General features: G+C 31.5%; 1 protein-coding gene across 2 annotated transcripts in view; it reads right to left on the bottom strand.

Moving 5' to 3' along the window:
* The window catches only part of LOC113376836 (F-box/LRR-repeat protein 2), a 549,588-nt gene that overhangs the window by 436,938 nt on the left and 89,111 nt on the right, over positions 1 to 23,539 (bottom strand). The window contains exon 1 of one of the 2 annotated variants that reach the window (XM_026616905.1): positions 18,451 to 19,317. The exons of the other annotated variant lie outside the window; for it this stretch is intronic. Within the exon in view, the coding sequence (XP_026472690.1) occupies positions 18,451 to 18,546 (96 nt within the window). The 5' untranslated portion in view covers positions 18,547 to 19,317. Of the gene's footprint in view, positions 1 to 18,450; positions 19,318 to 23,539 lie in introns of those variants that run through there. 2 annotated transcript variants of the gene reach the window in all.

Here is a 23,539-nt window from a genome sequence, read left to right as displayed (position 1 = left end):
ACATTTAAAAGAATATTTTGTAAAAACCAATAACATACACGCCATTTTGATATCAATTGACAGTAATGACTAGCGACACGAAAAAAGTATCGATACGGTGTCCCTAATTAATGGAAAACTACGTATTCTATGAACTAATGTGATGAAATTGACGTATACCCAAACATGCATACGTGCATACGCACAGACATTCACGCATACACACTATCTATAAAAAATTATGAATATTTAACAGTGGTCACTTCGAGTAATATCCAAATTAGGTCAAATCCCTCGGCTATTTCTTTTTTAATCTTTTGCTATTTGGAATTGCTAACAGTGGGGCCATTAGTGTGTTAGGATGATTTTCGAGCTTCCGGTGATGATTTTCACTGGTAGCTTTGATAACTTCATTGACGAACTGTATATTTAGATCATTATGAATCATCTGATTAGTTATGTACTAGGAAGCCCATGTGTTCATACAAGTTATTTTTGATTGTATCTGTTGTATAAGAGCATTATTTGACTTGGTTGAGCAGCCCCAAAGCTGAAGACCATAAGTTTGCAAAGGTTTAATTATCATATTATAGATAAAGATCTTGTTTTCTAGAGATAATTTAGATAATTAGTTTCACTTAAGTGCAAATGTGATATAGCCAGGTGAGTTTTTCGTCAAACTGAATTCCAAGATATTTAATATTTAATGGTGCTGACTGTTGGAATTTGATTGCCGTTTAAGAATCCGGCAGGACACAATTGTTGGTTAAGACTGAAAGTAATTTGGCAAGACTTAGACACGTTGATGCCTATTTTCCACAATTTGGTCCAATCTTCAATCATATTAAGATTATACCGTAGTTTCAGACAAGCATTACTAGAATTTTCATCAGTAGATAAAATTGATATGTCGTCTGCAAAAGTAGCTATTGTAGTGATAGACGTTGTAAGAATATCGCAAGTAAACAGGGTGTATAGGAATGGACACACTTCCCTGTGGTACCCCTGACTTGATAGGAAATGCGTCTGACGACGAAGAATTAACTTTGATTATAAACTTTCTGTTTACAATATAAGATTTTTTTCTTTATTTATTATTTTTTCAATCAAGACTTATAAAGTTTTATAATACAAAACTGCTTGCTTAGGTGATATAAAAATCAATTAAATAAAGTCAACAATATATATAATAAGTAATAATAATTAAGAAACTAAAGGAAAATTATAAAATGAAGTAAAAAATAAAAATATAAATGAAACAAAATTGACTTGGTGAAAGGTGTTGCCGACTTTATTTCGCTGGAACACGCATTGGTTTACTGCAGCAGTAGATCAACGGGCCATTTCCTTTTTAGTCCTCTCGTGAGTCTGGGCAACATTTTGATGGTTGGATTTGCGTGGATTTGCAGTTTGTTGTTGTAGGCCAAGCTTCTTGATATTATTTGTTCATTAACTGTTCTGATATTTAAATCCTTATGGAGGCAGAAGTTGGTGATATACCACGGTGCATTCGCCAGTAAACGTAAAATTATGTTTTGATATCTCTGGATAATGTTGGTGTTGGGTTTACTGACACAGCCCCATAGTTCTATGCCATATGTCCAGATGGGGTTGATAGCCGTTTTGTAGATGAGGACTGTGTTCTCAAGTGATAAATTACTTTTTCTGCGTAACAGCAAATACAAATCTTTTATTTTCAGTTGCATTTGTTTTTTTTTTATTAAGTATATGCTTTCTCTAGTTTAATTTGGAGTCAAGGTGCATACCTAAATATTTTACACTGCTGCAATTCGGAATGATTGAATTATTGAGGAGGACAGGAGGACTATTGTGCTTTCTCAAAAAAAAAATAATATGTTGAGATTTGTCGTTGTTGATTGTAATATAAGTTATTTTTTTATTTTATCAGTGGCAATTGCAATGTCCAAGTTGTTCGAGATTATTGCTACGTCATATATGCAAATAATCAAATCTTCATCAGTAGGTATATCTCTTGTGTAAAGAATATACAGCAGTGGCTTAGGACGCTGCCCTGTGGAATACCAGACTCTATGTAGCAAGTGTTTGAATAATCACCTTTAACTCTTACACGAAATTTTCTATTACACAAAAAGGAGTATAGAATTTTGAAGTATTTGGGAAAAATAGCATGTATTTTAAAAAATATTCCTGCATGTGATACTTTGTCAAAAGCTTGACTTACGTCAAGAAAAACTGCTACTGTATGCTTTTTATGATTTAAAGAATCTAGAATATAGGTAACGGTTCTATTATATTCTTAGGTTGTTGATTGATCCTTTCTGAATCCAAATTGGTGATCTGGGATCCATTTTTCTCCTTTCCTATGATGATCTTTCCTAGTCTGAGTAAAATTAGTCTTTTAAGAATCTTGGATAAAACTGGCAATAAACTAATTGGACGGTAAGAACTTGCATTATGCGGATTTTTTTTCTCTTAGGAATTATTATTATTCATACAGTTTTTCAAGCTGTAGGCCAATAGTTAAATTCGTTTATTTTAAGTATTAGATAAAAATATTATAGAGTTTTTTCGCAATTCTTTTATTCTTTTATTTTTTGATTGCACAAGCAACATTATTTGGAGAGAAATGTTTAATTGGAGGTGAGTCGATATTTAATTGCCACAAATTATTGCAGACTGGACCTTGGGACAGATTTGTATCGGTAAAAATATTTTGCAAGTGATCTGCAAAAGTTTCAGCTTTCTCCGTATTCCTTTTTGTCCATATATATCCATTTGGAGTTCAAATCTTCAGTAGAGGGTTCGTTAGCGTTGGTTTTCCTTTGATTTTGATTGACCTTCAAATGTCGTTATCAAACCTGTTAAGTTGCAGAAGATATGTCTTGAAAGCGTCGTTTTCCATACTTTTACTTTGTTCTATAATGTCCTAGTGAGTTGGTTTAACTTTGTTTTATCTTGTGTCAATAGTGACTGTCACACTTCTCTTCTGCGAAATTATTTTTTTAATCTCGTAAGGAATAATAAGTATGTTATTTTTTGTGTGACAGGTTGGAGTAACTAACTTTGAGGATTCTTTTAAAATTGTTGTAAAATTATTTATCTTATAGTCAATATCGGCTGAACTTTTCGGTCTGGAATGTGGAAGTTTTTTTGAATCTAGTAAAGCCCTGAATTGATCCGAATTTGAAAATTTGTTGTGGAGGATAGCTGAATGTTGTTCAGGTACATGAATTGTGCTAAATGTTAACACAATTGCAGAATCATCTGACGAAAGATCATAGCTGTTCTCTATGTCAAAATTATTTGTGGCGATACCATTGATTATGAAAAATTCCAGAAGATCTGGTACTTTGTCTGGATGCGAGGGCCAATGGGTGGGACTGCCTGTTGAAATATGGAGAAGATTATTATTTGCTATTGCCATGTGTGAAGTTGTTTTCCTTTCGAAGTTGTCAGCCTGGAACCCCAAGCTGTGTGTTTACAATTATAGTCACCTCCTAATATAAATTTGTATCTCAGTTGTTAAAAAAACAAATAGACATTAGCTGAAATTTTGAATTTTGGATGGTAATATATCGCAAAAATGATTATTTCAAATAGTCTTGTTTCTAATAGGATTTGTGTTACTTGCATGAATTCTTTTTGAACATTCGGAAGTGCAAAATGTTTTAAGCTTCTTTTGATTAATAATGCTGAACCACCTCGGGCGCTGAATATAATTTTGAATTTTAAAATATGTTTTTTTCAGTAAAGTGGGTTTTCAGAATATCGATATGATTTAGTTTCAGGAAACATTCCACTTCATGTTTGTGAGATAATAAACCATTAGCGTTCCATTGAGCGATTTTAATTAAGCTTGCCATTATTCAAGTTATTAATTAGAGTGGATAACATGTTGATAACAAGGCTATTTTGTTGCATAAGTTGACTGAAAAGGGTCTTCAATTCTGAGAGAAAAGACGATAAGGTGGTAGAATCGGTGTCCGTGGTTGGATTTGAGGAAGTACGATGCTAATTTCTTGTGGCGTTTGCATAGGATACTGAGAGGTTAGTAGGCTTAGGAGTTGCGGTAAATTTTTGAGAATTGATTTTAGTTGGGATTGAAGGTATGGGATATGGGACTTTATTTGATGCTTTATAGAGATTTCTACTTCTAGGCTCGATCTTTTCTTTGTAGAAGCTACATCGTCTGTAATTAACAGTATGCGCACCGTCACAGTGATAACAGTGGGCCGGAGTATTAGGATCTTTGGTATATTCTGTTGTTCTATGATTTTCATCACATTTTGAACATGTGAAAGGTCTGTTAAAGTAGGCTTTAGTATAATTATACAATTGGCAACGTGTGCATTGTACTATGTTGCTGGATTTTCGCGGTGGTTCTACCCTGATTATATCAATTAATATTTTGTAAACGTTGTAGATATTTTTATTATTTTTACTGGGCTCTAGGTCCACAAAAAACATGTTCAAGAGCTCTTTAGTTAATAATGTCTTATGTTGAGAATATTTCTCACAACATGACCCTGTTTTAGTAGTTCTGATTTTATCAGATCCGTATCTGTAGAAAAGTGAACATTCCTGAGTACTACTCTGTATGCCTTTTCTTCTTTTAGTTGGTAAGTGTTATAAACTGCATTAGTTTGTTTTAAATACTTTGAGAGTTCATGAAAATTATCAACGGTTTGACATTTGATTTTAAATGTATTGTTGGCGAGGCTTTGCAGATAGTATTGATTTGGCGTAACAATTTTGTTGAATGTGTTTAACATGTCAGCTGGATCTTTAACTCCATAAACAGATTTTGGTGAAGATTTATTAACGGTTGATAAAACAGGGGTTTTATCTTCTACGTTTTTTGAAGATAATGCAGAAAATCTGTTATTAGTAGATATATTACTTTTGTAAAAGAACAAAAGAAGTTTTTCGTTTTTTAGGCGTAATTACTTGCTAAGAGTTAGGATTAGAATCAGTAGCTGGTTATTCCAAAGAATGAGTATCATATTCCATATTATTATGACTTTGCAATGCTGGCGAGTTCTCTTCCGATGAATAAGTAAATCGGTTAACGTCAAATTTATTGAGATCTTTATTATTATCAGTAGAATTTGAAGAATTGCCTTGAGATGAACGTGATGAAATAGCTATACTTTTATGATTTTTCATTGAATTTTTTGAATTCACTTTGCCTTGATGAGTAATTTTCACTTAATTGGTGAGTAATTATTGCCGTATTTTGTGTAGGTTCTGAAATCGAACCAGATTTGCTTGCTAGAGGTATTTCTTCACTTAGATCTGCATAAATATCCATATCATTCAAAACATTAAATGATTGAACAATAGGTATGACAGGTTATTTGCCCCCTCCGATGGGGACCATGTTGCGTAACCCCGAACTACACTCATTGGTAAGAGTCTTTTATTTGAACAACAGCAGGTAAAAAGGTAAACTGAACTGCACTAAAATAATGTTTTTAACTACAATAGAACACGATGAGCACCGTACGGCTATCGGTGTTGGAATGACAATATGAGATGTTAAGAGATCTTGATATTTTGCTGGTAGGTAGAGTCTAATTTTTTGATAAGCCTGTCGTGATACACTTTGTCAAGTGCTTGCTTGATGTCCAAAAAGACAGTGGTGCAATATTGTTTGGATTCAAATGAGTTATAAATATGACTGGCGATCCTGTGGCACTGCTGGATGGTTGAGAGCTCTTTACGAAATCCAAACTGATGATCAGGGAAGGCATTGGAATCCTTCAGAATATCCTGTAGTAACAGCTTTTCTAGAATTTCTGACAATATAGGGAGGAAGCTGATTAGCTTATAAGATGTAACTAAGTGTTGATACTTGCCAATTTTTTAATCATTTTTATTAAAGATGTCTTGAATTGATTTGTCCAATAGTCAAATCTCATTATAGCATTGAAAATATAGGTGATTATAATGAATTCTTTTATAGGTAATTCTTTGAGCATTCTTGGAGATATTTTTTCTATTCCAGACGATTTTTTTCATTTTAACTTTCTTTATTTCACTAAGCACAAATTTGAGAGACAAGTTGACATTATCTCATATATAAAAATGAAGCTCTCGATAATATGATCCGCTAAAACTCGAAAACGGCTAAACTGATTTGGCCAGTCTTATTCTTGAAAAATTCGTGCTAATCAGTATTATTTCAAAATCGCGTAAAAACTTTTCATTTTTAATTTGAATTTTTTTGTAGAAGCACTTTTGCACTTTTTGGCGTAGTAGCACTCTTTTTGGCAAATTATATATTTCTCAAACACGGTGCCTTGAAAAATCTCATTTGCATAATTATATACTCATTGGTATTTATAAAACATTTTCTAGGTTATATTATTTTTTATTTATGTTATTTAAATTTAGAACCTAAATTTGGTATCGATCAAAGAGACGAATAACACTTTCCCAGTTATAATTTCCCAGAATTTATCTAAGAATAGATAGTAATATATGAAGGTCCGGGGTTAAAAAGGTCCACCACCGATGTGTCAAAAACCAGTTTTGTTTAACAACAATATTTGAAAGTAGAGAGGAAAGATGTAAAACCAGCTATAACCTTGATTTTCATGACTTTGTTATCGGGAAATAATCGGTAGTCTTTGAAAATCCATAATAAAAGTATTTTCTTCCGTTGGTAGTTTTTTAGCATTACTTAAGAATGTAATTATTTTGTAAAATACCTTTAAATTTAAAATAAGACATTAAACCTGTTTGCCACCTAGCCGTTCCAAGTTACTCCGCCTATGGAATAAAAAGGTCTAGATAACCAATTTTTAAAAACCTGCAAAAAAGCACATTTTTATAACGATGAAGTAGGTGGCAGTTTACTGAACGTAGTCAGATAATTGTTCGTTTGAAATGTGTTATTTGTTGTGATATAATTAGTTTGATTTTTGTAATATAATTAATATTTGCACAAATTCAAATTGGACCTTTGTGCCTCGCCCTGCTCTACTATATATATATATATATATATATATATATATACTTTTATTAAATTTTCTTTAATTCATCAAATATTACTTGCAACTTTTCAAAAAGCAGATCAAAGAAGAAATACTTAATTTATTTCTATCTCTCCTCGCAGAAATTTGAAGATTTTGTATAAGCTCAGTAGTATTATTTACTATTATAACAAAATCCAGGATCCAAAAAGAATCTGAAAAACTTAAAACGTAATCAATAAGTCGAAAGACCAAAAAAGACTCGGACTGGATTATACCATGTTTTCTATAGAAAGTGTATAACAATTCCAGTTTGATTGTATTGACAAAATATAGACAAACTAATGGGGTTTATTGTTTTTATAATATCTCATTGTATATAGCATTCAAACAACACATATTAATACACTAAAAGTATTGATTTTTTGATTCTCTAGAAATTGTTTAGAATATACCTTACTTAGCAAAACAACGTTTGCCGGGTCAGCTAGTAATTTGATAAATTGTTAGGCCAAAAAATTGTTGCTAAATATTCCGAAAATATATCTGCTTTGTCTTTGTCTCTTCTTGCCCATGCAGAGGTCTCGGAATCCAAACAAACTGGAAAATTTTGAAAGTTATGTTTAAGTTTATTTTTGACGGGCTTCCAGGTAGAATTATCAAAACGATTTAAACTAGATACATAGTTATTGAATCTCTCTTGATTAAGTTTCTTTAGCCTTGCTTTCAACTTCAAGTTGTTGAAAATATTTTTGTCTGTGGGCAAACGGCTATGTTGCCATTTTCGCCTAGCTTTTCTCTTTTCTGCTATGAGTTTATGTATTTCATATGATGTCGACTGATAGGAGTTTTTTTTATCGTAATAGGAGTAGCAACCAGAATCGATGGTATTTTCAATATCAGCGGAGCTTCTAAGTTTGACTATGAGGTCAACTTTGTCGTCTACGAATTTCCGATAGATATTTCAGTTTGTTTTATGGTTGTAGATCCTCGAGGAGGAATTAGAAAGACTTGCAGATGTGCTACTGGTTATTACTGGACCATGGTCAGATGACAGGTTATAGCTAGCTCGTACTTCCTTGTGAATTGAGCTTATATCAGATGATACAGCCAAATCCAATAGATCTGTTTTTTTGGCAGGATTGCTCGGCCAGTAGGTGGGAGAACCTGAAGATAGAACACTATAATTATGTTTGTATATAGTATGAAATAGCTGTTTTCCTTTGGGATTATTTATTCTCAATCCCCAATTGACATGTTTGCTATTGTAGTCTCCGCCAGCGATGAAGTGACTACCTAGTGAAGAGAAGATTTCTTAAATTTGTAAACTGGTTATATTGTGCCTCGGAGGATAGTACACTACAGAAACACATAAGTTGAATGAATTTATTTTTATTGAAGTTGATGTAGCTTACAAAATTTCAGATTAGTATTTATCCAGTTCATAATGAAGAAAATTCGATTTTAAAATAATGGCAGTCCCACCATGTCGGGTGCCCTTGGGATGATTAGTAAAGTATGTCTTATAATTTGGTATATACAAGTTTGAATATTTGGTAAAATGTGTTTCACTAATCAAAAAGATGACGATATTATTGTGTCTCAAAAATAATTCTACTTCGGCTTTATGTTGATACAAGCCGTCAGCATTTCATAATCATAAATTTAAAATATTAGCCATTAGTTCATTTTGTTGATTAACGTTGATAACATTTCGATAATCATAGTATTTTGTTTCATTAACTGGCTAAACATATTTTTAAATTCGGTCAGGAAATCAGATATCGATAAAGTAATATGGTTTTGATTATTATTAAATAGATTTGATTCCCACTTCGAGCACCCTGTTGTCAGGCAGCATTGACAACGATTTTTACATTTTTACTTGGAAATATAGATAGCAATATGTTTCTAAGTAAAAACAGCTCTAATACGACATTGCTGCACCAATAAAAAGTCATCACTATTATAGCAATTGTAATAATAAAAAAACAGCACATAGAGATGAGACAACTGTTTGGGTTGGCGTCTGTAATAAAACAAACGTAGTTTGTAAGAAATTCATCACAACAGCTCATAGAACCCATAAGTTCTGATCGCTGTTCAAATAAAAAATTAAAAAAAAATGCGATTTTATTACCTGTGCATAAGACATATGCTGAGGGTTTGCGTACTGTGAAATTCTATTATTATGTAAGTTGGATTTGTACCGGTTTATATTTGTGTTTAAATCAGTACCGATACTTCTGTCTATTGTTGCTTGATCGTTATCGGCTGCGATAATATGAAGTTAGTAAGAGTACCCTTGGTAGTTTGCGGTATGATTATCGCCGCAATGATAACAAAAAGGCGGGGCTTCAAGTGCTTTTGTACACTTTTTAAGATCATGATCAGAGCCGCATTTCACGCATATGAATCTGCGGTTACAATATCTCTGAGTATAGCCGCACATTTGACATCTTACACATTATGGAATATTTGATGATTTTATTGAAGGCTCAAAGTGAATTATGTGGTTTAATATTTTATTCTTTTTAAAAATTGAATTGTTTTCTTTAGGGTCTAAGTCTATGTAAAATATGTTCAGCAGCTGTTTTGTTTTCGGGTGTATGATAGGGGGGAGTCTCCTAGTGGCGGACACCTAAGGTTATTTATAAATAAATCAAAAAATATTTTACGAAATGTTTATTAAATTATGATTTATATTAGATAACAAAGTTAAAAATCAAACAAATTAACAAAACCGCAATCTTTGCTAAAAAATAATTAATACTATCAATCAAACTTTGGTATCAAAAAATTTGATTTTAAACAGTGGCACCTTGTATCGGACATTTTAAAATAACCTGCATTGATCACATATATAGCCATCTTCAAACTCTGGAATGTCTGAACATGTGTTTGACGAATATTCATAGATATTGCAAAAAAAGTCACTATTTATCTACCCTTTTGGCTGGGCCACACCGATACTTTCACCATAAGCTTTTCATTCTTTGACTAGGAAATATGAGAAATGGGGGTATGTAGTGACCGTTAGCACTCATACAGAACAAAATTAAATAATTTGAATAGATTACGTAAATTCTCACAAGAAATATCAATATGTTTACTGACCGCCACTAAGGGACGAGTTAGTGTCCGGCGCTAAGGGACAGACACTTTCGTTCATTTGGTGGCACCTACTAAAATTGGTTAAAAGATCTAATAACATTCTACCATTTTACGGATAACAATCAAGTACAACTTTTATCTTTGCATACCACTCAAATGTAAATGCATAAATATGCTAGAATTACTTCCATTGATATTTAGGTGACGCCGTGATTTTGCGCCTATAACAGGAAAGGGTTGCACTCGCTGTGGCCATGTGTGTCTTGGCGCGTGATTCTGTACCTGTGTGTCCCCACAGCCCCTTTCACTTGTATTATGAAATGAAAATATTCATACTCGCTTAAATAATACGTGTTAAATAGAGTGTCCGGTGCTTGGTGCCGTCCGGCGTTACGGGACTTTCCCCTATTAGTAATATTTCCGACAGGATGACCTTCATTTTCAATTGCGGCTTTGATGTCATTTTTATCTGTAGCATAGAGCAGGTATTTGAGTACGACCCTGTATGAGCGTTCCGCTTTTATCTGGTAAGTATGAAAAATGACTTCTCTTTCGCGCAGAAATGTAATTTGCGGTAATCAGCTATTTCTTTATTGTTAATGAAATTTATTTTATTTTTATTACTTGTTGACCACCTCTACCAATAAATTTTTTCTAATTTAAGGCATACATTTAATTATATTATATATAGATACAGCAGTATTAAAAAGTAAATATAACTATAAAAACTAGTGGTGCGTAGCATTGTGCTTTAAAGCAAGTTGCCGTAACTTCGCGTAGCGTAATTAAACATTCGAGGAATGAAAATAATCAATAATTGTTTTAAATAGTTTGAAATAGATTATTTGTTATAAATGCATTCTGTAAATTTATAAGTTTTTATTAAATTGGGCGACGAGCATATTCTGCAAACAACTTATATGTATGTTTACAAGAAATTTGTTAATTTTTTTTTAATTAGATTTTTTTGATAATTTTGAATTTTTTTTAAAAGTTCGAAACTTTTTTGGGATTTTCATAAAAAATGTTTTTTTTTTTAATTTATTGGGAATTTGGAAATTTTTAAAATATTCATTTTTTTAAATTTCGAACTATTCTCAATTTTTTCTAAGAAATCGATTTTTTTTAAATCTTAATATCTTTTGAAATTTTTCAAAATTTCGATTTTTTTTTGTAAACCACGAAAAATTTCAAAATAATTAATGTAATATAATATAAGTAATTTTTAAAATGACAAAATTTTTTTGCGAAAGAATTTTCTGCACACCGTCTACACAAGCAAAAAGTTTTTTGAATTAATCTCTTCGGATGATTCGTTCTCTCAAAAACTGCAGGACCATTTTTACACCCTTTACAATCGAGTACAAACCGAATGTTTTTCAATCATTCATATCAGTTTTTCCATACTGTCGAAAATGTCGAGGACATTTGTTTGAACCATATAATTAAACTTCAAAATAAAAAATCTTGGTACAGAACCCAAAAATATTGATACAAAATGTGTACACAATATTAAAATTTCTATAAAATATCTGATAATTTGATGTGCATATATCTAATTTTAACTTTTTTTATTGCGGGTCCATAACCGATTCGTATTAATAAGGAGATGTGCTGATTAGTTTTTGGCAAAAGGCAGGTCTAGCCGTTTGGATTAGTAATTCAGTATTTGAGAGAACAAAACGTCGATTTGAATAATTCAAAAAACATTTTATTTGTATTGACTAAACGAAGAATTGTTTACATTTTTAGAGAGGCATGTCAAAAAATGTTAAAAATATGCCATTTCTTGGTCAAAAATATTCATTAGACATCTGCACAAATTATTAGATCTTTTATAGAGATTTTAATACTGTGTACACATTTTGTGTCAATTTTTTTTGGGTTTCGTACCATGGTTTTTAATTTTGAAGTTAATTTTTATGGTTCAATTAATATGGTTGAAAAAACATTCGGTTCGTACTCGGCCTTTTTGCAAAAGGCACGTTTCGAAGGTATGGAGCCGTTTTGGAGGAATGGAGCGCAAAAGGTGTAAAAATGGTCATGCAGTTTCTGAGAGAACGGATCGTCAATTTTTAAATTTTTAAGATTTCTTACAAAAAAATGAGAATATTTCTAAATTTTCAAAAAAATCGAATAATTTCAAAAATTTCCAAATTCTCAAAAAATTTAAGTAATCGATTTTTCTTAAAAAATTCCAAAAAAATTCGAACTTAAAAAAAAAACAAAATTTTGAAAAAATTTCAAAATTATCCAAAAAATCTAATTAAGAAATAAAGAAATTTTTTGTAAACATACACATAAGTTGTTTCTGGAATACGCTCGTCGCCCAATTTAATAAGCACTTATAAATTCATAGCCTGTATTTAAAATAAATAATGTATTTGTAATTATTTAAAACAATTATTGATTATTTTCATTCCTCAAATGTTTAATTACGGTACGGGATGTTCAGCAGTTTGCCTTAAGGAACAATGCCGTGCCCCACTAGTTGAATTATTCAAATTGGTTGATCCGTGTTTCCGAAATCGGCGACGAAAATTTGCATCCGCACACACATATACACACACATCCATTTTTCTAAAGTATATTAAAATTTTCATAAACCTTTGAGGCGTAAAAATATGATATATAAAAATTTTAATTTTCGATTGTTTTGTGATTACTATAACTTACCCTACGGGAAATTAATAAATATAAATATAGCGTAGAACCATGTCTGCGGTTAAAAAGATCCATTTTAATCACATTATTTAATTGTTTTTTTTATAAGTATTGTTAGACTTATCTTATTTGTTAGATTTTTTTATTACCTCTATGAGATAAATTGAATTCATAGTTATTCCAATTCAGATGATGCTCATGAAATTTGAATTTGGCATAAGGTAAATATAGCGTTTAGTTCGGAAAGCCTCTAATAATTGAAAATGAGGCATTGAGTGTGTTTGCCCCATATGGGCTAAACGGGGACATATTGAATTTTTTCGAAAAAAATAGCAAACTAGGTGTAAGTGGAATTCTGTCTTAAGGCAATTAAGGCATCGTACCTTAAGGCAAATTGCTGGAACTTCCCGTACCAAAAATTATTATTTTTTTATAAACGAATAACATTTTTAAAAAAATTTTACTTCGAAAAAATTAGATTTTTGAGAAACTATAAAATTGACAAAAATTTACTTTTTTTGAAAAAAAAATTTTTTTTTTGAAAACAAAATTTTTTTGAAAAGAAAAATGTTTTCTTCATATTGACATATTTTGGAAATTCTGAACTTTTTTTCGAAGCAATCGTACTGCTTGAACTGCACAGAGACGAAATGTCAAAGCGCGCAAGTGCCGCGCCGCCGTCTAACGCATAAGCATTGATACGGAACCCATAGAAATGTAAAAAAATTATACTTATTGTTAAAATCTCTATAAAATATCTGATAATTTGATGTGCATATGTCAAATGATCATTTTTAACCGCCGAATGGCATTTTTTTTTACTTTTTTCATTAGATCTCCGAAACCGCTAGACCTGCCTTTATGAAAATTTAATCAATTCTTCATCGTGTTAATATAAGAGAAATGTTTTTTGAATTATTCAAATCGCTCCGGTCTCTTAAAAACTGAGTTACCGTTTTCGGCACTTTTTGTCCCGTATCTTCGGAACGGCTAGACCTGCCTTCGCCAAAAACTAATCAGCACGTCTCCTTATCAATACAAATCGAATGTTTTTTGAATTATTCAAATCGGTTGATCCGTGTTCCTGAAATCGTCGACGAAAATTTGTATCAGCACACACATACATACACGCACACACACACATCCATTTTTTCAAAGGTATGCCAATATATTCAGAAATCTCTGAAACGTAAAGATATATAAAAAAATTATTTTCGATTTTTTTGCGATTACTGTAACTTACCCTACGGGAAGTTAATAAATATATTTGTACATTTAGGCAATAACTGCGAATATTTATGAACATATTTCAATAGTTGGTTGATGTGTTATGTGCTGTGATGTATGTTGTTGGGTTTTCACAGTTTGGATGCTGAATGCAGATTTTTCACTGCATCTAATACAGCTTAACCATCAATCACAAAAGATAAAAGTACTATTTTTCATCTTGATAACTTGATGTAACAAAATCGCATTTTTTGTTTATATTTTTAACTTCCCATAGGGTAGTATGTATAGTAATGGGCTGAAAACCGAAATTGAAAATGTTTGCATATCTTCACGTTTTGAAGGTTTGTGAACATTTTGGCATGCCTCAGAAAAATGGATGTGTGTATGTGTGTGTGTGTGTTTTGTATGTCCTCATTTTTTCGTCCACGTTTTCGGACTCACGAATCAACCGATTTGTGTCGTTTCCTATTAATAAGAAGATTTGCTGATTAGTTTTTGGCAAAGGCAGGTTTAGACCGTACGGAGATACAAGGCTACATGTACAAAAAATTGCAGTTTTTGAGAGAACTAAGCATCCGATTTGAATGATTCAAATAACTTTCTGCTTGTTTTGGCAAAATAATTGCTTTTGGAAAAAAATGTTTTTTTCAAAACATTTTTATCCATTTTTTTCAGAATTTTTTTTTGTTTGTATATCGAAAATAATTCAGATTTTAATTTTATTTCTGGTTAAAGTTCTAAAGCTCATTTATATTTTATTTTTATTCATAGTTTATATAATTCTTATAAATATTAGACAATCTAACAGTTTTATAATAATTTATAATCTATTTGAAAACATTTAATATTTCTCGAACATTTCGTTATGGCACGGGAAGTTCCAGCAATTTGCCCTAAGGCACGATGCCATACACAACTAGTTATTTATATGTATAACACAGCAACGCGTGATGTGGTGCCGCTAGTATTATATAAATAATATATTTGTGCAAAATTTAAAAGTTAATTTTTCATGTTATTTTCTGAAAGAATAAGCTAATGATAATTGTAAATGTTTCTAAACATTAAGCTATTTTAAATTTTGTATACAAAAATCTGTAGGTTTTGATCGATTGTAAAATTTTTATGCGGCGATTCTGACATGGTGAAATATTCTATAAACGTAATAATACTAATTTTAACAGACTTTCATTATTTTACCAAACAGTAAATTGACATATTCTTAGAGGAGCCACCTGCTTTATATGTGAAAGAATTTTTAGAAGATTTTCGCAGAAAATGTAAAAAAACATTTTTCTGGTGTTCAAAGCTTTTTCAGTTAGTGGTACATAGTGCTTTAAAGCAAATTGCTGGAACTCTCGTACCAAAAACTAAATTATTAAAAAAAACTTTGCAAAACATTAAAAATATTAGATTTTTGAGAAATTTTGATATTTTTGAAAAAAGTTGAAGCTTTAAAAAATTTCATTATTTTTTTTTTTTTTCAGTATTTTATTTATTTTGAAAATTGTTAACATTATTTTAAGCAATCGCGCTGCATGGCTGATTTGATTCGAAATAACGTGTAAACATTGCTACAGAACACATATAAATGTTCACAATATTTGTACTTATTATTATAATCTTTATAAAATATCTGATAATACGTTGTACATATGTCTAATGATCATTTTTGACCGCCACATGACATTATTTTTAACTTCCTGCAGGGTAAATTATAGTAATCAAAAATCCAAAATGAAAACGTTTATATATCTTTACGTTTCATTATTTTAGGTAGATACGGGGCAAAAAGTGCCAAAAACGATAACACAGTTTTTAAGAGAAAGGAGCGTCCGATTTTAATAATTCAAAAAAACATTTTACTTGTATTGACAAGATGAAGAATTCAACAAATTTTTATGAAAGCAGATCTAGCGGTTTCGGAGATCTAATGAAAAAAGTAAAAAAAATGCCGAATGTTCCCGAAATCGTCGACGAAAATTTGTATCCGCACACACATACATACACGCACACACACACACATACACACACACACACACACACATACATCCATTTTTTCTAAGGTATGCCAAAATATTCAGAAACCTCTGAAACGTAAAGATATATAAAAATTTTCATTTTCGATTTTTTTGCGATTACTATAACTTGCCCTACGGGAAGGTAATAATATGTCCACATTATGTGTAATTGTTTTTTGAGTTCCGTACTCAGATTTTTACAATTTATAAATTTTAGTACAGAGAATATTTTTCAAATCAAATTTGTGGAACACATTTAAAAATTGAAGAAACCAGAGTTTGTATACCCGCGCGCACTGCTTTCCGACCGAACGAATTCTATGCGGGATACTATTAGCGTTACGCGCGGGTGTACTGGTTCTGGTTTGTTCATTTTTTCAATGTGTTCCACAAATTTGATTTGAACAATTTTTGCAGCACTAAAAGAGAAAACAATAGGCTTTCGAATAACGCTAATAAGAAGGTGATTGAACAAAACGCACCATCCGAAAACATCAATTGAAAAATTATTTTATCCTTTTTAGCTAATAATGAAGGATTATTTAGCATATATTACTATACATTATGTGGTCTAAGCCAATATGAGTAGAATCACTTAATTTTTTTTTCGATATCTTTTATGGTTACGCCAAAAATTGAGTTTGAAAAAGGTGCCACTTTGGCATATTTTAAATGATATCTCGGCCATAAGGTGAGATACAAAGTTGAAGTTTGGTATATCGGATGTTTTCAAAATGACCTTCAAAATGGCGTATAAATTATTCAAGTACGATGGTATTAGTCGACTATGTATGGCAATGCGCCCACATCCTTGCGCGTCGTGACCGTCAGAATGGTCTGGCTTTTTATATATGCTTTCTGAACAGTTAAAAGAATACACTCTCAAAATTTAAGCCTTGTGAAAGCAAGTTATAAAAAATTATTTTTTTTACATTTTCAAAAACTCGAGGGATGAAGACGCAATCGCGAGATGCTTGCCAGACCGGCACTTTCTTAATGTACCGATAATAAATACCATTAAAAAATTATCTAGCTTTAAGAAAACAGGTTAGTCAAATAGTTCACTGGCTCAGACTATTACTTATATGCAGAATTTATCAAGACGCGCGACGAGCAGTGCTGTTGCAAGTCGTTGCAAATCAGAGACGATTTACACGGGTGTTATATGAGCGCAAGCGTGTACTTACTCTGGTTTTTTCTACTTTTGAATATATTCTACCACATGAAATGAAACAAAATTATGGACAGTAAAAGAAAATTGTATACTCTTTCTAATGATGTTAATTAAAAATTAGTCCAAACAACCGCACTACCCAAAAATTCAAAACAAACAATTATTTTCACTTTTTCATGCACTAACAAATAATTATTAAACAATATTTGTTATTAATAATATAGTACATATCGATGTGAATAGACTAGCGTTATTGGTTTGTCAATATCTTTCACAGTTGCGACAAAAAACGACTTTGAAAAAAGGGGCACTTTCACACATTTTCAATGATATTTCGGCCAAATGATGAGATACGGATTTGAAATTTGGTATATTGGATTTTCTCAAAAATACCTATAAAATGGCATCAAAATTATTTAAATACCAGGGTAGGGCCAATTCTGTATGAAAACACTGCCATACCCTTTTCAAATCCTCAAAAAAAATTACAAAAAACGTTCTCTTTTTAATTGCAAAAAATTTCAAACTTCTAAAAAAATTCAAAATTTTGAAAAAAAAATCTAAAATATCGAAAAAATCAAATTTAAAAAAAAAGAACAAATTTCTTGTAAACATAAGGGTAAGTAGTTTATAAAATACGCTCGTCGCCCAATTTAATAAGCACTTATGAATTTACAGTATGTATTTATAATAAATAATTAATTTGAACATATTCAAAAAAAAAATTAATTATTTTCATTCTTCGAATGTTTAATTAATAATTACGGTACGGGAAGTTCCAGCAATTTGCCTTAAGGTACGTTGCTAGGCTCCTCACTAGTTTACTTTTTGTATTGGGTCTCCGGAGACGCTGGACCTGCCTTCACAAAAGTTTTACCAGTTGCTCAATTCTTCAATACATTTACAATGTGTTTTAAATTATTTAGGTAAGCTCCGTTATCTCAAAAACTAAAATACCATTTTTGGCACTTTTTGCCCCGTATCTCCGAAACGGCTAGACCTTTGCCAAAAACTAATCAGCACGATTTCTTTTCAGTAGAAATAGAATGTTTTGTTCAATTATTAAAATCGGTTGATCCATGTTCGCAAAATCGTCGACAAAAATTTGTATCCGCACACACACACGCACATGCACACACACACACATTTGCACACACACACATCCAATAAAAATTATAATAATTATTACTTAATGTGCAAATATAGATAAATTCACTTTATGTATAAATATTTATTCTAAATGTTACAATACAATTCTAAGCGTCCCAGTTGAAATTTTACGTAATTAGAAAAAAATACATGATTGTACCGTATCAGCAAAGGGACTTCTATAAACTCCATCCGTCAAATACACCTGGGATGCTTCCAAGGCAATTTGACCCCAGACATCGGTTTTCAAATCCATTTTGCGCTTTCAATTTTTATTATAACTCAATATTTATTATAACTCAATTTTTATTATAACCTAATTTTTATCACTGCCACATGCCACTAATATCATTATGCTTTATCGCTTTATCATCCAAAGAAATTTTGCACTTTTCACCGTACACCTGTTACGATTTTACTGATTATCCTTCTTAACATTTACCAATCGGTTGCGGCCAGGTACAATTATTTTTTCAATCGTCACTGGCGTAATTTAGATGCGAAATCACGGCAATTACTAGTCTAGTAGAATGATCGCGTGAATCTATGAAGTTGTCCTTTATTTAGAGCAGTTATTTTTAAACCGGGTAATTTAAGCCATTCGCCCACGAAATCCTACGAACATGCATGACTCCAGGCCACCGAGCTGTAGTCGAGTAAATATGAAATAACTATCATAGAGATAATACAATCGCGCGACATCTTGGACATCATATTGTATTGATCGAATTAAATTTAAATTTTTATTTTTTAGTGAATAGGTCAAAGTGCAAAGTGTAATTTATTCTATAATCCGAGTAGTTGGCTGTGTTCATAGAAAATTGTTGGCATGTTCAGAAATAGAACTTTGTTTTAAGAAGTTTAGCGTTGCGTACCGAAAGCGTGGAATTTGTTTGTGTCGACGCCGAAATGTCAAACCAGGTTTGGGAAAACTTTGATTTTTATTTTCTGTGAATTTAAATATTTAGTGAATTTAGATATGATAAATTCTGTGAATTTAAATAGAATTTGTTTAACAATTTTAGTTGCGGCAATTTATGTTTTCTAATATTTTAACGGCATATAAAACCTAACGTCTTATAAGCTATTGGGCTGAAATAATTGTGCATGGCATTATGCCTTATGGCCAGTGGCGTACCTAGGGGGGGCGGTCCGGCCCGGGCGGCACTTTTTTTGGGGCGGCATTTTTTAGTTTACTTATATTTAGTTATAAAAAGCAACTTATTCATTTCATATTTATTAACTTCCGTACGGTAAGTTACAGTAATGCGCCGAAAATCGAAAATGAAATTTTTTGCATTTCTTCACGTTTTGAAGGTTTCTGAACATTTTGGCATACCTCAGAAAAAATGGAAGTGTGTGTGTTTTGTGTGTCTGCATGTTTTCGTTCACGTTTTCGGGCGCATGGATCAACCGATTTGAATGGTTGAAAAAACATTCGAATTCTATTGATAGGGAGATGTGCTGATTAGTCCAGCCGTTGCGGAGATTCGAATCAAAGGGTACAGAAAATATAAATGAGTTTTTGAGAGAAAGAAACATCCGATTTGATTGATCCAAAAAACTTCAATTTTTAATGATGAGGAGAAGTGGTGATTAGTTTTTGGCAAAGGCAGATCCAATCGTTTCGGAGATGCCAAGCAAAATGTGCAAATAATATCTGTTTTTGAAAAAACTAAGCATCCGATTTGAATGATTCAAAAAACTTTCTACGTGAATTTTAATTTGAATTCTGCCTAATGTTCAAATGCTCACTTATACTCGTATACTTAATAAATAATTTTAACTTTGTAATTCAGTTTATATATTTCTTATAAATATTAGACAATATCCTTTACTTTTCTGTAAACATATAAAAGTTACAGTATTTATTAACTTCCCGTAGGGCAAGTTATAGTAATCGCAAAAAAATCGAAAATGAAAATTTTTATATAACTTTACGTTTCAAAACCTTCTGAACATTCTGGCATACCTTAAAAAAAATGGATGTATGTGTGTGTGTGTGTATGTGTGTGTGCGGATACAAATTTTCATCGACGATTTCGGGAACACCGATCAACCGATAAACATTCGATTTATATTGATAAGGAGACGTGCTGATTAGTTTTTGGCGCAGGTAGGTCTGGCCGTTCCAAAGATACGGGGCAAAAAGTGCCAAATATGGTAACTCAGTTTATAAGAGAACGGAGCGTTTTTTTCAATATATTTTTTTTTTTTTAAATTAATTTTGTGTCAAAGTTATAGTTTCTCAAAAATCTATTTTTTTTTAAGTAAAACTTTTTCAAAAATGTTAATTGTTTTTTAAAAAATAATAATTTTTGGTACGGGAAGTTCCAGCAATTTGCCTTAAGGCACGATGCCATGCACCACTACTTTATTTGTATTAATTTATGAAAACTACTATTTGACTGACTTATAATTGAAAGGGCGGCAATCTGGAGATCGCCCCGGGTGGCGAAAGTTCTAGGTTCGCCACTGCTTATGGCAAATTGCTGAAATCTTCCGTACCGTAGTTAAACATTCGAGGAATGAAAATATTCAATTATCAATGAAAATTATTCTATAAATAAGTACTACAGTTTTAAATATTTTCAAATAGACTATTAACTTCCCGTATGGTAAGTTATACGAGGCATGTTCTCGTAGTAATCGAAAAATCGAAAATATAAATGTTCATATGCCTTTACTTTTCTAAGGTTTTTGAACATTTTGGCATACCTTAGAAAAATGGATGTATGTGTGTATGTGTGTGTGTGTATGTGTGTGTATGTGTGCGTGTATATGTGTGTGCATGTGTGTGTATGTGTGTGCGCGCGGATACAAATTTTCGTCGACGATTTCAGGAACACGGATCAACCGATTTGAATAATTTAAAAAACATTTTTATTCGTATTGATAGGGAGACGTGTTGGTTACTTTTTGGCAAAGACAGGACTAGTCGCTTTGGAGATACAGGGAAAAAAGTGCCAAAATAGATAGTTCAGTTTTTGAGAGAACAAAGCATCGAATTTGAATAATTCAAAAAACCTCATTGTACTCAAATGTTATTTTACATAAGTTTTGCTATTTTAAATCCGATGCATGTAGATATTATTTTATGTTTTTTTTTGTATTATTTTTAATACTTTTTATAATCATCCTATAGATTATTATCACAGAAACTTTAATTGGTCGGTATTCGTTAAAATATGGCAGAGCTTGTTAAAGAATATTTTATTCCTAACTCCCGTTTGATAGCGATGTAAATGTAGAATCATATAAATTATTGCTTTTTAAACTAAAATAGCATAAAGCTGTGCGCATTTTTTTAATTCATCATTTTAATGAACCTTAATGAGCTTTAATTATATAGGTATTTTCTAAGGCATAATGCGTCATTAGATTATCTTTTATTTTTATTATATGCATATATCTTATATATTAGTCTACTGTACGTGTGTTGTCACTAAACTGCTCTCAGACTAATCAAATATAGTAATCATGGAGAAAAAAGTCAAGAAGTTGGAAAAAAAAATTTATTGTTTGACACCTGAGGTGAGAACTATCAAAATGTCAATTCACGTGATTTCAAAATTTTGAAAGCATTTTAGTCAGTCCAATTTTCATTTTTTGACTTCGAATAGGTTCACCAGACTCACATTTTTTATTGCCAGACATTTTGGGCGCTGCTAAATATGTGCCAGACGCAAATTTATTTATTAATTTTTTTAAAAAATCAAATCATTTTAGTCCGTCTAATATTTTAATATTATGTCCGTTAAGGGTGAAAATACATAAAATTAATTTGCCAGACGTTTCTGCGGTTGTTAACCATGTCTGGCAATCAAAAATGTCTGGCAATCAAAAATGTCTGGCAATATAATACTAGAAGACAGAGTGACACAATCGCCAAATACATTGGCGCAAATGAAACAACGCTACCGATCAACCACCGTCATCGTTTGATGTTTGTATAGTTGATGATTTTTTTTTCAGTTGCATCTCATGAAAGATGTACCACAAACCTATGACGGCATCTCTAAAAAGTTTCTGAGTTGTATTTGCCAGATAAAATCTGTTCGCATAGACATTATCTTAGACCAATATTTTTCTCCTTTTTTCCTTTAGACCGCAAAAACGTCTGGCAAATTAACTTTATGTGTTTTTACCCTTAACGAACATAATATTAAAATTTCAGACGGACTAAAATGATTTAAATTTTTAAAAAAATTTATAAATAAATTGGCGTCTGATACATATTTAGCAGCGCCCAAAATGTCTGGCAACAAAAAATGTGAGTATGGTGAACCTATTCGAAGTCAAAAAAATGAAAATTGGACTGACTAAATTGCTTTCAAAATTTTGAAATCACGCCGTAAAAGTTGGCTGCGCACTAATTAACGCAGCCGCTTCCAGCTACCAGACGGCCCGTACCCTAATCGAGAGAGCACCAAGGACCGCATACCAAAAAACCAGCCTGACTAAAATGCTTTCTCGAAAACGTTGCTACCTCCCGTACTATGAGGTAGTTGGATTTCATTTATTGTGACGGAGAGACATGTTTTCTTTCTCAAAGCAAAAGCAAATGTTTCAAGCTTTCGTGACATGATAATATGCATATGTCATCAGCAAATATTGCGATTTTATATCCGAAATAAACAATAAAAACTAGTTGTGTATGGCATCGTGAATTAAGGAAAATTGCTGGAACTTTCCGTTCGAGGAATATTAAATGTTTTGAAACAGATTATTATGAATTCTATAACATTGTCTAATATTTATAAGAGCTATATAAACTGAAATGCAAAGTTAAAATTATTTATTTAGGGTATATAAATAAGCTTTAGAATTTTATCCAGAATTGAAATTAAAATCTGAATTATTTTTGATATACAAAAAAAAAACATTGTCAAAAGCGTTTATTTTGTCAAAACAAGCAAAACGTTTTTGAATCATTCAAATCAGATGCTTAGTTCTCTCAAAAACTACCATTTTTTGCTCAATTAGCTCGGTATCTCCAAAACGGCTGTCTCCAAATCTAAACAACTTCTCCCAATTATTACAAATTGAATGTTTTTTGAATCATTCAAATCGAATACTCCGTTCTCTAAAACTTCGATTTCTATTTTCTGTACTCTTTGCTCCGTATCTCTGTAATGTCTGTACCTGCCTTTTCCAAAAACTAATCAGCACATCTTCCTATCAATTTTTTTTTATTTTTTTTATTTGGATATAATTTACATCTGTCCAATGGACATTAGATAAATTTT

This window comes from Ctenocephalides felis, unplaced genomic scaffold (genome assembly GCF_003426905.1).
Source record: "Ctenocephalides felis isolate EL2017-DRISC unplaced genomic scaffold, ASM342690v1 CF-g0.4_SCAFFOLD_01886, whole genome shotgun sequence".
In the NCBI taxonomy this organism is placed as follows: Eukaryota; Metazoa; Arthropoda; class Insecta; order Siphonaptera; family Pulicidae; genus Ctenocephalides; species Ctenocephalides felis.
Note: the sequence above shows the minus strand (reverse complement) of the source record. Positions and strands in the feature narration are given on the sequence as shown.